Source organism: Chinchilla lanigera, unplaced genomic scaffold, assembly GCF_000276665.1.
Source record: "Chinchilla lanigera isolate Chin_1 unplaced genomic scaffold, ChiLan1.0 scaffold00006, whole genome shotgun sequence".
NCBI lineage: Eukaryota > Metazoa > Chordata > Mammalia > Rodentia > Chinchillidae > Chinchilla > Chinchilla lanigera.
Genome location: NW_004955407.1, coordinates 16332235 through 16346728, shown reverse-complemented (window position 1 = coordinate 16346728; position 14494 = coordinate 16332235). Strand labels below are relative to the sequence as shown.

Genomic DNA, 14494 nt, shown 5'->3' with positions numbered 1-14494 from the left:
TAGTTACCACTGAAAATTGAAATATCATTGTTTCTAGCAACGGTTTTATCCAAAGTGAAGTTGTGTCTTGGTGTGGGTGATCTGTGAGTTTTCAGGAACGTGCAAGTTTACAAGTTAAAGGATGTAAGTTACAAGTTTACAAGTTTTGAAGATACTAGAAAGGATCCTGAAGAGGACAAGCAAACCTAATAACTTTCTGGATCTTTTAGGGGATTTCTTTGTCAGCCTACCGGATAGCATCTACCCTACGATTTAATTTCCTGTAGTTAAAAGGCAGGAAAACCAAGACTAAGAGATGAGAGGTGTAGACAGGCAGGTGGTCATAAATCAGAAATATCATTTCATTCGATCACTTTAAATTGTAAAATTACAAATAAAGTTTGTGTTTTCTACAAATTATACATTCAAAAGTCAGCAGGAAAATATATATTTTATTAGCACATTTCATGCAGTGTCAATAAAGTGTGACAAAAATATTAGAATCTGTAGAATCCCCTCCAGGGCAGAGATGTCCAAGGCTCAAGGCGTAACTAGCATACTCTTAAATATGGAAAATTATTTGCATAGAATTCAGTTTTCTTTACCAAGAAACATTCCTAGGGGAATTTTTACTTGTGCTAATAATTTCTAGCATGTAGCCAAATATAGTCTGAGATAGAAATAAACAAAATACTGCTGCACTTGAATCATTTTAATGTGCTTCATTCATACTTAAGTGCAAACTTTTTGTGGAGCTCTATCTAAATATTACCTATTTTTGATAAGAAAAGGTATTAAGAGCTAAGTAGGATGACCTAGTGTATACATATTTTTATATATATTTGGTGAGTTCTGCATAATTTTAGTTGTTTGTATACATGAAATACTTTAGGTAGATGTATAGTATAGTACAAATGAATTCTATTAGATGAACTTGAATCACAGACAGAGCCACAGACTGCTTTTTCTTGCTGTTCCCTAGCAGAAAAGCCCTTCTAAAATAATGAGAATATTATTTTCATAATATGAATGAAAGGAACATGATTTTTAATTTCAGACAACTTGAGCTTGAGTTGCCATTAACTTACAGCAAACTCTTGAGAAGTCATTCATTATCTCTGCTTGTTTTTCTGCAATATTGAGAATGAGAAAGTCATACTTCATGCCTGTCTTTAAGAGGTAGGTTGTGAATATAAAATGACTTATTGTATTCAAAATTTTGTGTAAATTATACTGTGCTCCACAAGTATGTGACAATGATATAACAAAGACAGAAAAGTGACACTGTATCTATGTAAGCTTTTCTTCAAGCATTTAGAAGTTTTCTTTATTATTATAGGAAAATAATTTCCTTAACAAGTGAACTCAGATTTTTTTTTATCTTTTTGAGACAAGGTTTTGCTATGAAGTTCAGGCTGGTCTTGAATTCACTTTGTAGCCTAGGCTGGCCTCAAAGTTGCAGTGGTCTTCCTGCTTCAGCCTCCTGAGTACTGGAATTCCAGGCATGCTCCACCACATCCGGGTCTCAGATCTATTATTGATATCTTTGAACGTGTTTAGTATAATGTACTCATTACTCTAATTCTCATTCTTTCTACCAATCTTCATAGGACCATACTCCTTTGAAATCTAATTTGTATTTGTGTATGTCTTTGCCCTTAGAAAGGAGACATCATAGACATTATCTGCAAAACACCAATGGGGATTTGGACGGGAATGTTGAACAATAAAGTGGGAAACTTCAAGTTTATTTATGTGGATGTCATCTCAGAAGAGGAAGCAGCCCCTAAGAAAATAAAAGCACACCGAGGGGGTAAAAGACAAAAACCAAAGAGTCTTCAGGAGTTCTTAGAACAGATTCACCTTCAGGTTAGCCACCCTTTGTCCTGTGTGTAGTAACATGTGGATGGAATGATTGATGAGAACAGATCGGTGTTTGCACAGTGTTGCTTAAAAATATAAGACTTATAGCAAAGGAAAATCTGTTTTCCTAGAACAGCTCTTATTTCTGTTTTATTACTTTTATTATGCAAGGTCAGGTCTTGATATAATATCTCTTGGACTACACCCCAATGGTATTTTGCAGTGACAGTAGAGATTAATATTGAGAAAGTGCAATGAAAAATGAAAGATATTTAGGAGAATAACAGAATGTGGAAAATGTCTAAGGGAGAAAGGGAATATAAAGAGGAAAAGTTAGAGTCCAAAGAAGTGAAAGGAAAAATGAAAATTGCATTTTCTATACAGCAGAAACCAAAATCAAGTCCAGAGAAGATAACTGAATAGAATCATTTAAACAGTGGTGATTAACCCTCATAATAATTGTGTTCAGAACTCTGTCATCTGTTTTTATAATCTATTTGTTCATATTACATAAGTAAAAGTTTTATGAAATATCTACCTTCATAAAATGTGTGCACATCCTTTATACCTATTCTTACTCAATTTACATTTTGTAATCCATATCTAAAATTAGCTTAGACACATTTTGATAAATTTCAGAATTTGTAAAGGCAATAGCCAATTAAAGTTTTCCTTATTGATTTTTTCTGAACTATCTATTTAACCTTCTGGTTAACTAGTTAAGCATCTCAAAGTTATTATTGGTGTATCCCAGAGGAAATATAATTTTGAATCCTGCCTTGCTACTTGTTCTGTGATTTATAAAAAAAGTCAGCATCTGAGGGAGTATGTGACTTATTCAAGAACCCAAAGTCAGATGGATTTTTCAGAACAGAAATTTTGGTGTTCTGTGTTCTAATTATAATTTAGAGATTTTATAGAGTATACTACTTTTTCAAAAGATCTGTTCCTCCCTTTTGTTGTTAAAATACGGCTGGTAATGAAGTCTTCCTGATTACTTAAAACTTCTAGACTTCCTCTGACTCAGTTTTAGTGACTAAAATAAAGATATTGAAATTATGATCAAGTGAAATGGGAAGATTTTTGAGGAAGTTGAAAAGAATTTAACTTTAGTTTGAATTTTTATTTTGTCAGAGAGAAAAGAGGTTGTATAAATAACATACAGATAGGCTAAAATCAAAGTCTATGAATTTGGAATTAATGTATATATTAATGAAAGTGATGCACAAAACATACATGCCGAAAAAAGGAAATAATGTTTTTACAAGTCATGTTTTTATAAAGTTTTTAATTAAGTAGTCTGTGATAGTTTTACCTAGTCCCTCTCAATTAAAATGCCAAACCCACTTTGTGTATAGACTTGTGTCTGTTTTAAATTCGTTTTTAACCAACTCCAAGAAGTTAGTGGAAGTTTATATTTTTGTGATTAAGAAACAGGAAGATATGTAATTCAGAAATAGTAGTATAATTTACTCTGCTATACACATTTCATTGATAGACTTAAAGAAATTCTAGTTCTGTCTGTTTAGGTAGTTGAGAAGTGCAAAAGTGCCAAGTGGAATGTATGATACAGCTATTAAATTAATTCATGATTTAACATTGCACAGATTAAGATAATTATGTCTTCTTATGTCTCATCTTCCAGAAAGTGAGAATTATACAACATACTCTTTTATATGCCCTAGAGTTCATGTGTAGAAAGCTAGTACAAGTCAAATAGAGTTAAACAAAAGTTATATTGACATCTCTGGGTTCTATATGCATTTCTATACTTTGTTTAAATATAAAGAGAACTAAAAATAAAATATTTGAATCTTACTAATTTACATTGCATTAACATACTTTTTCTACCCCCATAGGAATATACCTCAACACTTTTGCTTAATGGATATGAGACTCTAGAAGATTTAAAGGATGTAAAAGAGAGTCATCTCATTGAATTAAACATTGCAAACCCAGAAGACAGAATGAGGTTACTATCAGCTGCTGAAAGCCTCCTTGATGAAGAAAGTAAGTGTGCATATCTACTCCGTAGCTGATAATCATGGTGTAAAGTAAATAATGAAATCATCAGATGCAAAGCTCTTGTTTTATTTACTGACAATCACGTAGAGCATTATTTCCATGAAGTAAGAATTTTCACATAACATTGGAAGCAATAACTCTGATCGAATCTGTAATTGTGGAGAGAGATTTCTTCCCTATTGGACTCAAAAATGAAAGGAGCTTTCTGCGTCCCTCATTCTGATTTTGCAGAACTCTTCATTTATATGCAAGTGGATGCCTGCATTACCAACGACTGAGGGAGACAGAGACAAATATGTAGTGACAGCGTGAACCATTAGTGAGAAATGTCACACATGGCTTCTGTAGAACACAGAGCATGTCACTAACCTAATGAGACTTTGCGCCACCCAGGAAAATTCATTGCATTACCACATAGTCCCATCTTGTATGTGTTTATTGTACTCTTCCAAAATGTTATAATAGCTTGCAAAAATATTCAGCATTCACTTTTATTATCTCAGATTATTTTCTGCATTTGAAGTATAAACTGGAGACAGAAACATACCTACAAATTCATCAATGGCAGAATGCTAGCTATGCCAACTAGGATTGTAGAGATAGAATAGCTTTTACTTTTATAACTACTCATTGAGGACTCACTACTAAATGTTGTCAAGCCCCCAAACCCTGAGCTTGGAATGTTCCAATTTATGCAGAGCATTTTGTGAAGGAAAATGGGATGGAGGATGTGGAGGGTCTAAATTTAAAGATGAGAAAGAAGTTAGATCATTAAATCCACACCCCTCTCAAAACTAATGTTAGCAGTACTTATTAACTAGTTAATTTATTGGAATGTGTGCTCTGAGTAAAACTTCAGGCAAAGTCTTTATGTTTATTTTTCTTAGTGCTCTTCAACCCAGTCTGTAAGTTAGATAGTACTACCTCCACTATTAGAATGAGAAATTGAGATAAATAATTTATATAAGCTCAAACTCCTAATGAATTATGGAGTTAAGATTCCAACCCAGTGTTTTAAAAAGCTGTGCCATACTTCCTAAGACTACAAGTAACAGCCCAGATGGAGAATGAAGAGGAAAGTTGTACTGAATATCTAGACCTCCTGACTTCCTTTGTGGGCTACCCTTTACCCTCTCATAAATTCTACAAAATTTAGGCAGAGCACTTGTTTAGTATATACTTGCTTTTTGTACAGTAGAAATTTGTTTACTTTTTAAGAGACTGTTCCTTGCTTTATTCATGCTTGGGTGATTGTGTTTCCATAGATTTTCACCAGGAATTGTACATGTACATCTATGACTAACTGAACATAAGCAGAAATAATTAGACTTAGGTTTTTATGTTCTTGCTTTGAAGTTTTGGTGATTGGGTGATGACTATAAGGAGATAACAGAGTCAGAAAGGTAGAGAAAACCTAACCTTCCTAAGGTTACCTAAAGTAGCTGATTATCTCAATAGTATTAGCCACCCAAAAATTGATCTTTGTAGGTTGGTGTGGCAATATCTTCAAGGTAAAGAAGGGAGTTTCTCTTACATCTTGTCAGTTCAAGACATCACACCTCACTAAACACTAGGCCACAAAGATGATTCTGTAGATTGCTTTTATTGATCATGTTCAGTGCCTCTGCCAATACTCTCCAATATAATTTGACCATGCAGTAAAAGGAGAAAGAAGAATATTTTTTAAACACTTGCAAAAAATTGCTTTTCTTCTGCAATAGCATACATTTAGGTATTTTGTCCCATTTACACATGAGGGAATAATTCAGAGATGAACTGCAAAGAAGTTAATTAGCTAAATAAACTGGACAGGCAGGATTTTAATCAAAAGCAGACTGCTATAAAACTCAAAGTTCTGTCTTCCACATGAGCAAAATGGTAAATACGAGAACAGTGAATATCTGGAGATTGAAATCTTCTGCTACTTCAGTTTCCTCAAGGGCTTCAGTTCAATGCTACATCTCTGAAAGTGGAAGTTAATGTTTAAGTGAGAACAAAGCCCTGGTAACAGCAGAACTCCCTGAAAGGTGAGAGACTGTCCTCGCTGCCTCTCAATAGCCTTTGCCAAGAGAGGAGGCTGGGAGCCAGCAAGTTGCCCTTTCAGTGGTGAAGAGTGCTCAGTAGGGACCCCCAAAAGAAGATGGGTGTGGGGCCAGAAGGTTATATTTACCTCACTTCTGTATTCTTATCTCCTGCATCACTTGTTTATTTTCTGTATTAACTAAAAAATAATGATTTATATGTGATACCAAAATGAAGCGTGGTGTAATTAAAAAAAAAAAAACCCTAACTCAAATTCTTCTTTGTAAAATGGGAAAATCAGAGTCCAAATAGCTATGTGGGTTAAGCTCCTCATGTATCTGTAACTTAGTCTCCTAAGCCTATCTGAAATATGTTCCAATATATCCTGGTCTCTGAAAACAAAACATAATATTTTCTAAGCATGAAGTAACTTTTCAGTGTTTGCTATTTTAAAAAGGACAAGTCCCAGGAATTATTTCCCTATATAAAACTTTAAAAAACCATCCATGAAGATCAGGAGGAGCTAATACTTAATAACAATAGCCAGTCATGTATAAACATGCACACACACAGCCAAACTGTACTTCATGAAAGACAGAAAAGTGCAGATTCAACCAGTGATACTTGGCAATGCACAATCCTGAGATTTTTCCTATTTTAAACATATGATTTAGTAGTATTAAAATTCACTCGTCAGAAAGATGCATATTGGATGTTAGGCTATTTGACTGAAAGCTATTTATCTTATATGAAACTGCTTTGCTCAAGAAATAAAGAAGAATGACTTCCATTTGTTGATAAGATAGTGAATTCTGATGATTTTACAACCTGCTGCCGCATGCTTATTTTTATCTATCCTAAACTCCGTGAATCACATCTTCTACAGCAGTGCTAAAGATTAAACACACAGCATTCATGTACCTTGAATGATAAATACCTTGAAAATATGGTTATACAAAGCATAGACATTTAAAAAAAAAACAAATACACCTCACAGTCACAGGTTAAAAATAGCTTTTATTTAAAAAAGAATAGGATATGCAATGGGCAGGATTTTATGTATAAATTTTTATTTCGATCATTGAGTAATACTAATTTGGAGAATTTCAATAAATTCTTAGTTTAACTTTTTTTTTTTTTTTGAGTTAGGAACTTAGAAAATCTTTGCTTTGCTAATCAATCAATATGAAAGTTGTGCAAACTGGAGATGTGTCCTGAGGACTAGAGTGGAAATTTGGAGATAATGCAGGAAAGACCAAGTCTTGTGTGCATCTTTAACACATCTCAAGAAACTAAGAGGATAGAAGATGGGATAGGGAACAAAAACAGAGATACAACAAGCTGTTTCTCTATTTTCTTAGCCTGAGATAGATAGCATTGTTCCCACTTTGACCTTGAACGTGTAAGCCGGATTAAACTTTCTAGGTCACCGCATGGCAGGAGGTCAAGATGCTTCTCCAACAAACTGATAAAAAGGCTAGGGAGTGGTGTTAGAGCTGACCGCAGGACTACTGCTGAAGGTATGTAATGCCTTTGGGATTCTGCAGTCCCAGCAAGGCAAGGAGCGAGATGCAGAATTTGCTCTCGCATTGCTCCTAGAACTGAGCAGAATTAGGACACTGGCTCCCTCAATTAGGAACCTAGATAAGGTTAGAGAGAAGAAAAATTGGGTGAGATCCAGCTTTGAAGAAGAAAAAAAGGAGCCAAATCTATTTATTTTGTGCATATTAGGTTTTCTATATTTATCATCTGACTTTAAAATCATTTGTTTACTTTGTGAGTAAATATTTCCAGCAAATAAAAATGTGAATAAAAAATGTGTGTACACTTGCCTGTGTGTTTGCATAAACCCAAACTTCAAAGTTCCTTTGCCTGACTGAAAAGTGCTTCCTTAGGATAATAAGATGGTTAACTGTCGTTTATAGTACACGTTCTCCATGTATTGTGCAGTTGTCTCTTTCCACATTTAGAAGCATTTTCATGTGCCTTAAAATTGTGCCAACCAGAATGTGTACCATTGCCTTTGGGGGAAATGGGCAATGGAAATAATTTTCCTAAGTACAGAGAAAATTACATTTTAAACTGAAAAGAATAGTAACGAAATAAGTAAACGTTATAGAAATCTGTTACAGTGTATTTCAGGTACCTGCAAACTCTGATCGCAGCGTCAAATGAGGATGAAGGGGAGAGGGCTGGCTGTGAGCCAGGCCATTGGCAGGAGCTGTAGGCACAGCAGCCCCGCATTGCTCAGCCACCCCCAGTTGTGCTTTCCTGCCTGTCTGCCGGCCCAAATCGAAGCAAGGCAAGCGGTGGGACCCAGTCAGGTGCTGGAAGATGAGCCATCAGCAAGGGAGACTTGCAGATCTGCCAGACAGCATCCTCCCGTTGACCTAATGGTGTGCCAGGCTAGCCTGGTGCCACAGCCTGACACATGTAGCTGGGGTTTCCACTGCACTTGCCGTATGATTTGAATTTAAATTCAAGAAATGTATAGCTTTTAAGAAAAAAAAGAAGATAGGCATCCACATATATAGAGAGAAGGCAGATGTTTTACTTGTATGTATTTATACATATGAGTTTAATATCTATTTCTAGTTATAGCTGTTTGGTTTTATTATTTATTTATTTATTATTTTTTTTGCTGTACTGGGGATCGAACTCAGGACCTTGAGCTTGCCAGGCAGACGCTTGTGCCACTGAGCTATATCCCCTGCCCCGCTGTTTGGTTTTATTTAATTTCTCAGATTTATTTTTGGCTTTCTTCTCTAAGATTCTATTTATAACAGATACCATGTTCTAGATAATAAAAATAGAGTGAAATGAAGCAAATTTAATCTTTAACTGAAAACACTTTCTAGAGAAAAGTGTTCACAATGTTTTACTTCAGCACCTAAGGACTTTTGTAGAGCTATATCTAGAAAACACTCCCATCCTTGTTTGTACATTGCACTATGATGGTGTCCTGTGCATGCTTTTGTAATGATTATCCTGGCGGAATGAACCAAATCCTCTATCATGATGTGGTTTTTTTCAAAGCTTCCAGTCCTGAAATTGGCATGGAGTGGATAGTTAATAAATGCTCATAGAATAAATACATGCTAATTGTGGAGGTGTTAGATTTACAAATAGTAAGCAAGACCTTTTTCTCTAATGATAAAAATTAAAATTGCTTGCAATCCATCTCACATGTACAATTTCTAGTAATAACGTGGCTCTTCCTTGCTGTATGTTATCGAGATTTAGTTTACGTGTATGCTAACAAATGCATGTGTGTGTGCAAAAGTATAAAGAGGTACACATTTTTTGAGAGCAATAGTGTAAACAACTCAAAGTTGCACTATGTGTAGATTTTATATCCAGAAATTCCAATTCTGGGAATTTGTCTTACTAAATTCAACATTTAAAAAATAGCTTTAAAGGTAGTAGTTTTAGTTAAAAACTCAACAAGTGTAAACTTGCAGCAGTAATTAGTATGTTAAATACAGATATCCATAAATAATAAAGTAAGTTGAAAATGTTAGGAGAATTATATAGGGTTGTATATGTATTGACATGAAAAGATGTTCAAAACATATTATATAGTAAAAGGGGATAGTAGATAAATAATATAAAGGATAATCTTATCTTTTCAAAAAGTAATAATTTTAGATATGATGAAAATATAGGTTGGGGACATAGCTCAGTGGCACAGTGCCTGCCGGGCAAGTGTGAGGTCATGAGTTTGATTCCTGGTACCAAAAATAAAAAGATTAAAATTTCACAATATCAATGTGAAAAAGTGAAATTTTACCCAGAATCTCTTAGATTTTTGCTTTGTCTTGTTTTATTTTATTTTTTAATGTCTAGGCCCAAGAATTAAATTAGTGTAAAACATCAGCTGGAGAAAAGAATAAAAATTTATTGTTTTACAAGCCTGAAATCCATAAGGACATTAAGAACCAAAGACTCAGTTACAATCAAACATCTACTGAATTAGACAAAAAGTAGAAAACTAAAAGCATGACAAGGCAAATGAACCTGGGAAAGAAGAATTAACTGGGTAGAAGAGTGGCTATGGAGGTCACAGTCTAGCATAGTTTGTACCAAGTCTTGGTCTCAATGTCCATCACAGAAATGATACTTTTCTTCAGGTCTAGGGAAGATATCATTCACATGCTTTTTTGTCTCTTGCATTTAAAAACCAGAGAAAAAGTCAGAGTGATCTTGTATCTGCCGTTTTGTGGCACCTTTAAGCTAAAATAGCCATTTTGCCAAAGTAGCATAGTATTGAACACTACTTTCTTCATCAAGGGAACCCATCAGAAATACATAATGGATTTCTTTTGACCTCTAATTAGGCAGTATCTAATCATAATTTTTAATTTTACTTGATTATTGTCAAAATAATCCGTCCAATATAACAACAGTTCATTAGAGGGTAGGCATTTTCCGGGACCAACGCCTTCCATGCAAGCAAGTGGCTGGGCTGAATAGCAGCCTAATGATGTTGTCCATACTGCTTGTGATATTGCAGGAATGTGCTTCTGCTCCTACTAAAGTAAGCAGTACCATAGAAGTAGAGGTTACTGTGGGTTTAAGATTTCCTCCACACCATGAAAAAATAGACGATGGCGCAAGGCTGCGAGAGATGTACAAATACAGGAGTTGTTTCAGCACTGTATTAATCTCATGGCCTCAGGACAACAACCACTAGTATTTGTTTCCCCATGGGTGTATTTCTCTTTCTCATTTTTGTCACTTTCCTAAAGGAAAGGTTAGTATTCAAGCGAAGTAAACATCAAATCTTCCCTATAATTAACAAATTAAAGTGTTCAGGTAACTTAAGGTCATGCTCAGGATGAAGTTAAAGTAACTGAGAGCCATGTTATGATTGCTAATTTTTCCTCCTTGAACAAAGTTTGAGTGACTCAAACAGAGCCAAAACATGCAGTTGAGGTTCATGCATATTTTGAAATATATATCCCTCGTTTTTCCTCTTGGGAATGGCGCTAGGTTAAGAGAAAAAGAAGACAGTTATTCAAAGTCAAGATGTATCATTTGAATTTCAAGAAAGTTCTTTCTGATGTTCTTTAGTTGCTGTTTATTGAACACTTTTTTTGGCCAGGCATTTTCCTATACCCTCTAGATTTGAGCATTTATAGTATTTGATCCAAAGAAACAGAGGCTTGACACCTAAGGCAAACAAGACGTAAAGGCAAATTCTGGAAGATTTTGGTATGAAACTTGTGAAGGTCAAGTAAAAGTTAGTAGTTTCCATCTATTTTGAACCTTTAAATTTCTAGTATATGAACATAAAGATTTCTTTTCTTAGAGTATGAGAACTTCTTCCTAGATTAAGAATCTTGTTGTATTTCTTTAGAGCTTTCTTCACTTTTAGCATAATTGAAATTGCCCACACTTAATTAATTAAATGTCAAAACTCTAACATAGTCATTTTATGAATAATTATACTAGCTGACTTCTGTTTTAATCACCATATCACTTTTCTGAACATTGATGATGATCTTAAAATGTTGACCCATGGGCTTTATATAATTTCATAACAATTTTAACAGGAAATAAAATAGTTTAATATTGAAACTAATTCCTCATAATAAAATATTCCCTCCTCTTTTTTCTTAACATGATCTTTCATTACACAGAATACACAAGTGCACTGCTTTCCAGAATTCCTAGTACGCCTATGTTAACTGACAGCAGAAAGGGAGAGATGCAGCAATAATTATTACTGATTCTTCAGCACAAGATTTTTTAAAATATTTAAACTGTGAGATATTCGCAAAATAGCTATATCAAAACTATTTTAAAATTTTGATTGTTTAAAAAGTAAAATATTATAAATGATCTGAGAAATAGAGAGAAAAATCTAAAATTCAAACATTTTCATTTGGTGAATTATATATATATATGTGTGTGTGTATGTTGTTATACAATGGTAATAATATACTACACAAATTAGGAATATTTTTCCAACCTAAAAATTTTTCACAAACATATTAGCATAAAAAGATTTATTCAAATGTCCCCTGAAACGTCTGTAATTTTTGAGGCAGTCTGTTTCTTATCCCAATGTGTTACTTGCCTGTTAGCTCAGAGGACTGGACCAGGAGACAAAACTGATAAAGTTTTGTGGTTTCAATTTCTGGGTAGGTCAGTTAGCCTTCCTCCTTTTCATGGCCACAGGGAGGGACAAAATCACTTAGAAAGAAAATGTGAATGTATTAGTGTGAATTTAGCCTTCTGTGGGACAAAATAATGAAAACAAAACACCCACAGCACAAGACCTAGGTGTGTATCAACACCTGTTATTAGTGTCAGGGTGAAAAGAAATAAGAAAAGATCTTGACCCTCCAAATACCAAGGTTGAATGCTACATAGTTTTCATGTGCACAATAAAATGCAATGACCGGCCTTTTCTTTTTATAGTTACAATTGAAGGGTATTGTAAGCCTGGTGGGAGGCACTTGAGGAGGGATAGTCATGTTCTCATTTTACTAGGAAACCATTTAGCAAATTACCATTGTTCTGCAAATTACTATGCTGCATAATTTTCACAATGAAGAACTATTTCCTCTTACCATAAAGACTGCAGATGAAAGGGTTCTGTAATAAATAACTTGTATTTAAAACAAACCAATTCCTAGAATTTACAGAATGTGATACAGCATTTCTCAGGTGGAAAGAAAAGCAAGTATGTTTTATTGCTAATATTAAACAATGGCACATTCCCCTGTGAATCAGATTTTTATTTAATATTTGTTTACTTTGCTCCCCTTTTAGGTGAATGTATACAGGCTTCTAAAAACGAAGTAACAAACTAAGTGCTTATTTTTGAAAGAAAAAGAGATAATTTTGGGAATCAGAGATGTTTAAGCTTAAGTTTTCCATCTTAAAAAAAAGCCCCCAAATTAGTAATCAACCTAAATAAAACAGTACTTTGGGAGAAAAGAGATTCTATTATGCCTACTCTTGTTAAGGATATCAAACTGTATGAAAGTTCTTTTGACTTTGCACTGAAATAAGAGGTCCAAATTTAATGTAGAGAAATGTGACCTCATACCCATAACCATTATTACTACAGGGTCGCACTTCAAATGTGGTTATCGGTGCTGATGTTCTGGTATGCATACCAAAGAAATAATTCCTCTGACCTTTTCCAGAAAGACTTTGATAAAGGACACAAAAACTGGCCCATTTCCTGTCAGTGTCAGTAAGGCAGAAGAGCCAAGGCAGAAGAAGGAATTCCTTAGAAAATGAGGTGCCATTTTAATACAGCCTTTCCATAAAAGAAGGATGGAAAACAAAATAGAATGACTGATTTTTGTAAAGACTGGTGAATAGTAAGTGCATCCCCTCCCTCATAAAGAGTGTTATGACTAATAAAATGTTTCAAGAGAGAAAAAAATCTAAAAATAACAATCAAAATAAGTGAATTTTGAAAGTAAGGATCCTAGAACTAGAACTAGATCCTAGATCCTAGGATCTAGTAAGGATCCTAGAACTAGAACTAGTTCCTAGATCCTAGTATTGGAACTAGATGTAAATACCTGACATTTGAATGCATAATTGAATAAAATTGTGACAAATGAGGGAAAGATTCACAAAAATGACATAAATATGGCTTCAATGTTACAAATAAAAGTCTTGAGGTAAAATTATTAGAACTTTTATGTTTTATTTTGAAAATGTGTAGACTAAAGCAATTTTTATCATTTTCTTCCAACCTTTTTCAACTAGTGGTCTTCACATAAGCCATATAATAAGGAAATACTTTAAATGACAATTTTTTTCTGTCCTCTTATGAGTGTGCAGCACTATTACCTTTCTGATACGTCACAGTGAATTCATTACATACAAGCATATATATCTTAGGTCATCAGGGCTCAGTTGTCATGTGTAATGAGGGTTCATAAATGTTGGATACACAGTGGATCATTAACTAATGTTGACAAAATATCTGTAACCTAGAAAGATGCTTTTAAAAAGCAGGATATGTACAAACAAGATAAAGAGTGCATTTCTTTAAGATAAGCTCATTAGCATTGTAACAATTGATTACAGAAGATTGTGCAATTTCCTTCTTCCATGGTTTTTGAAGTTTGGATGTATTTCAGGAACTGGACAAGATATAAGGGACTGGGAGGAAGTCTCTGAGGCAGTTTTTGTCCCAGTCTTAAAAGTACATGGGTTTGGGTCTCCTATGTGGGACTTTTCAAATGGCGGAAGTGAGGAAGCTCCGAGATTAGAAAGGGAAAGAGGAGGGCATGTTAACAAGCTAAAAGACAGTAGCTTGGGATCCATTTCTCTTCTGAAGAAATCACCTCCTAACACATAGAAATACTCAGCTACGGGATGCAGAAGGGGCAGGCAAAGATCCTTGACACTGACAAAGAGAAAGTTTGTGCTGAAAGAACCTTGAAAAGCCCCCCACACTGTGAGTGCTTTAAGTTTTTAGAAACATCTTTTTGTTAGGTTCTAATATTAAATATTTGCTTCTACAACCCAAATGTCCATCCACTGAGGATTGGATAAGAAAATTGTGGTACTTTTATATAATGGAATATTACTCAGCTGTTAAGAAAGATAAACTCGAGGCTTTTATAGG

At 34.4% G+C, this 14494-nt stretch overlaps 1 protein-coding gene across 4 annotated transcripts in view; it reads left to right on the top strand.

Moving 5' to 3' along the window:
- The window catches only part of Samsn1 (SAM domain, SH3 domain and nuclear localization signals 1), a 47926-nt gene that overhangs the window by 31035 nt on the left and 2397 nt on the right, over nt 1–14494 (top strand). For 3 of the 4 annotated variants that reach the window (XM_013503806.1, XM_013503803.1, XM_005375567.2), the window contains 2 exons: nt 1642–1848; nt 3702–3852. In XM_013503806.1, the coding sequence (XP_013359260.1) occupies nt 1642–1848; nt 3702–3852 (358 nt within the window). Of the gene's footprint in view, nt 1–1641; nt 1849–3701; nt 3853–13049; nt 13230–14494 lie in introns of all 4 variants that reach the window. The other variant, XR_001231017.1, reaches the window with a different exon arrangement.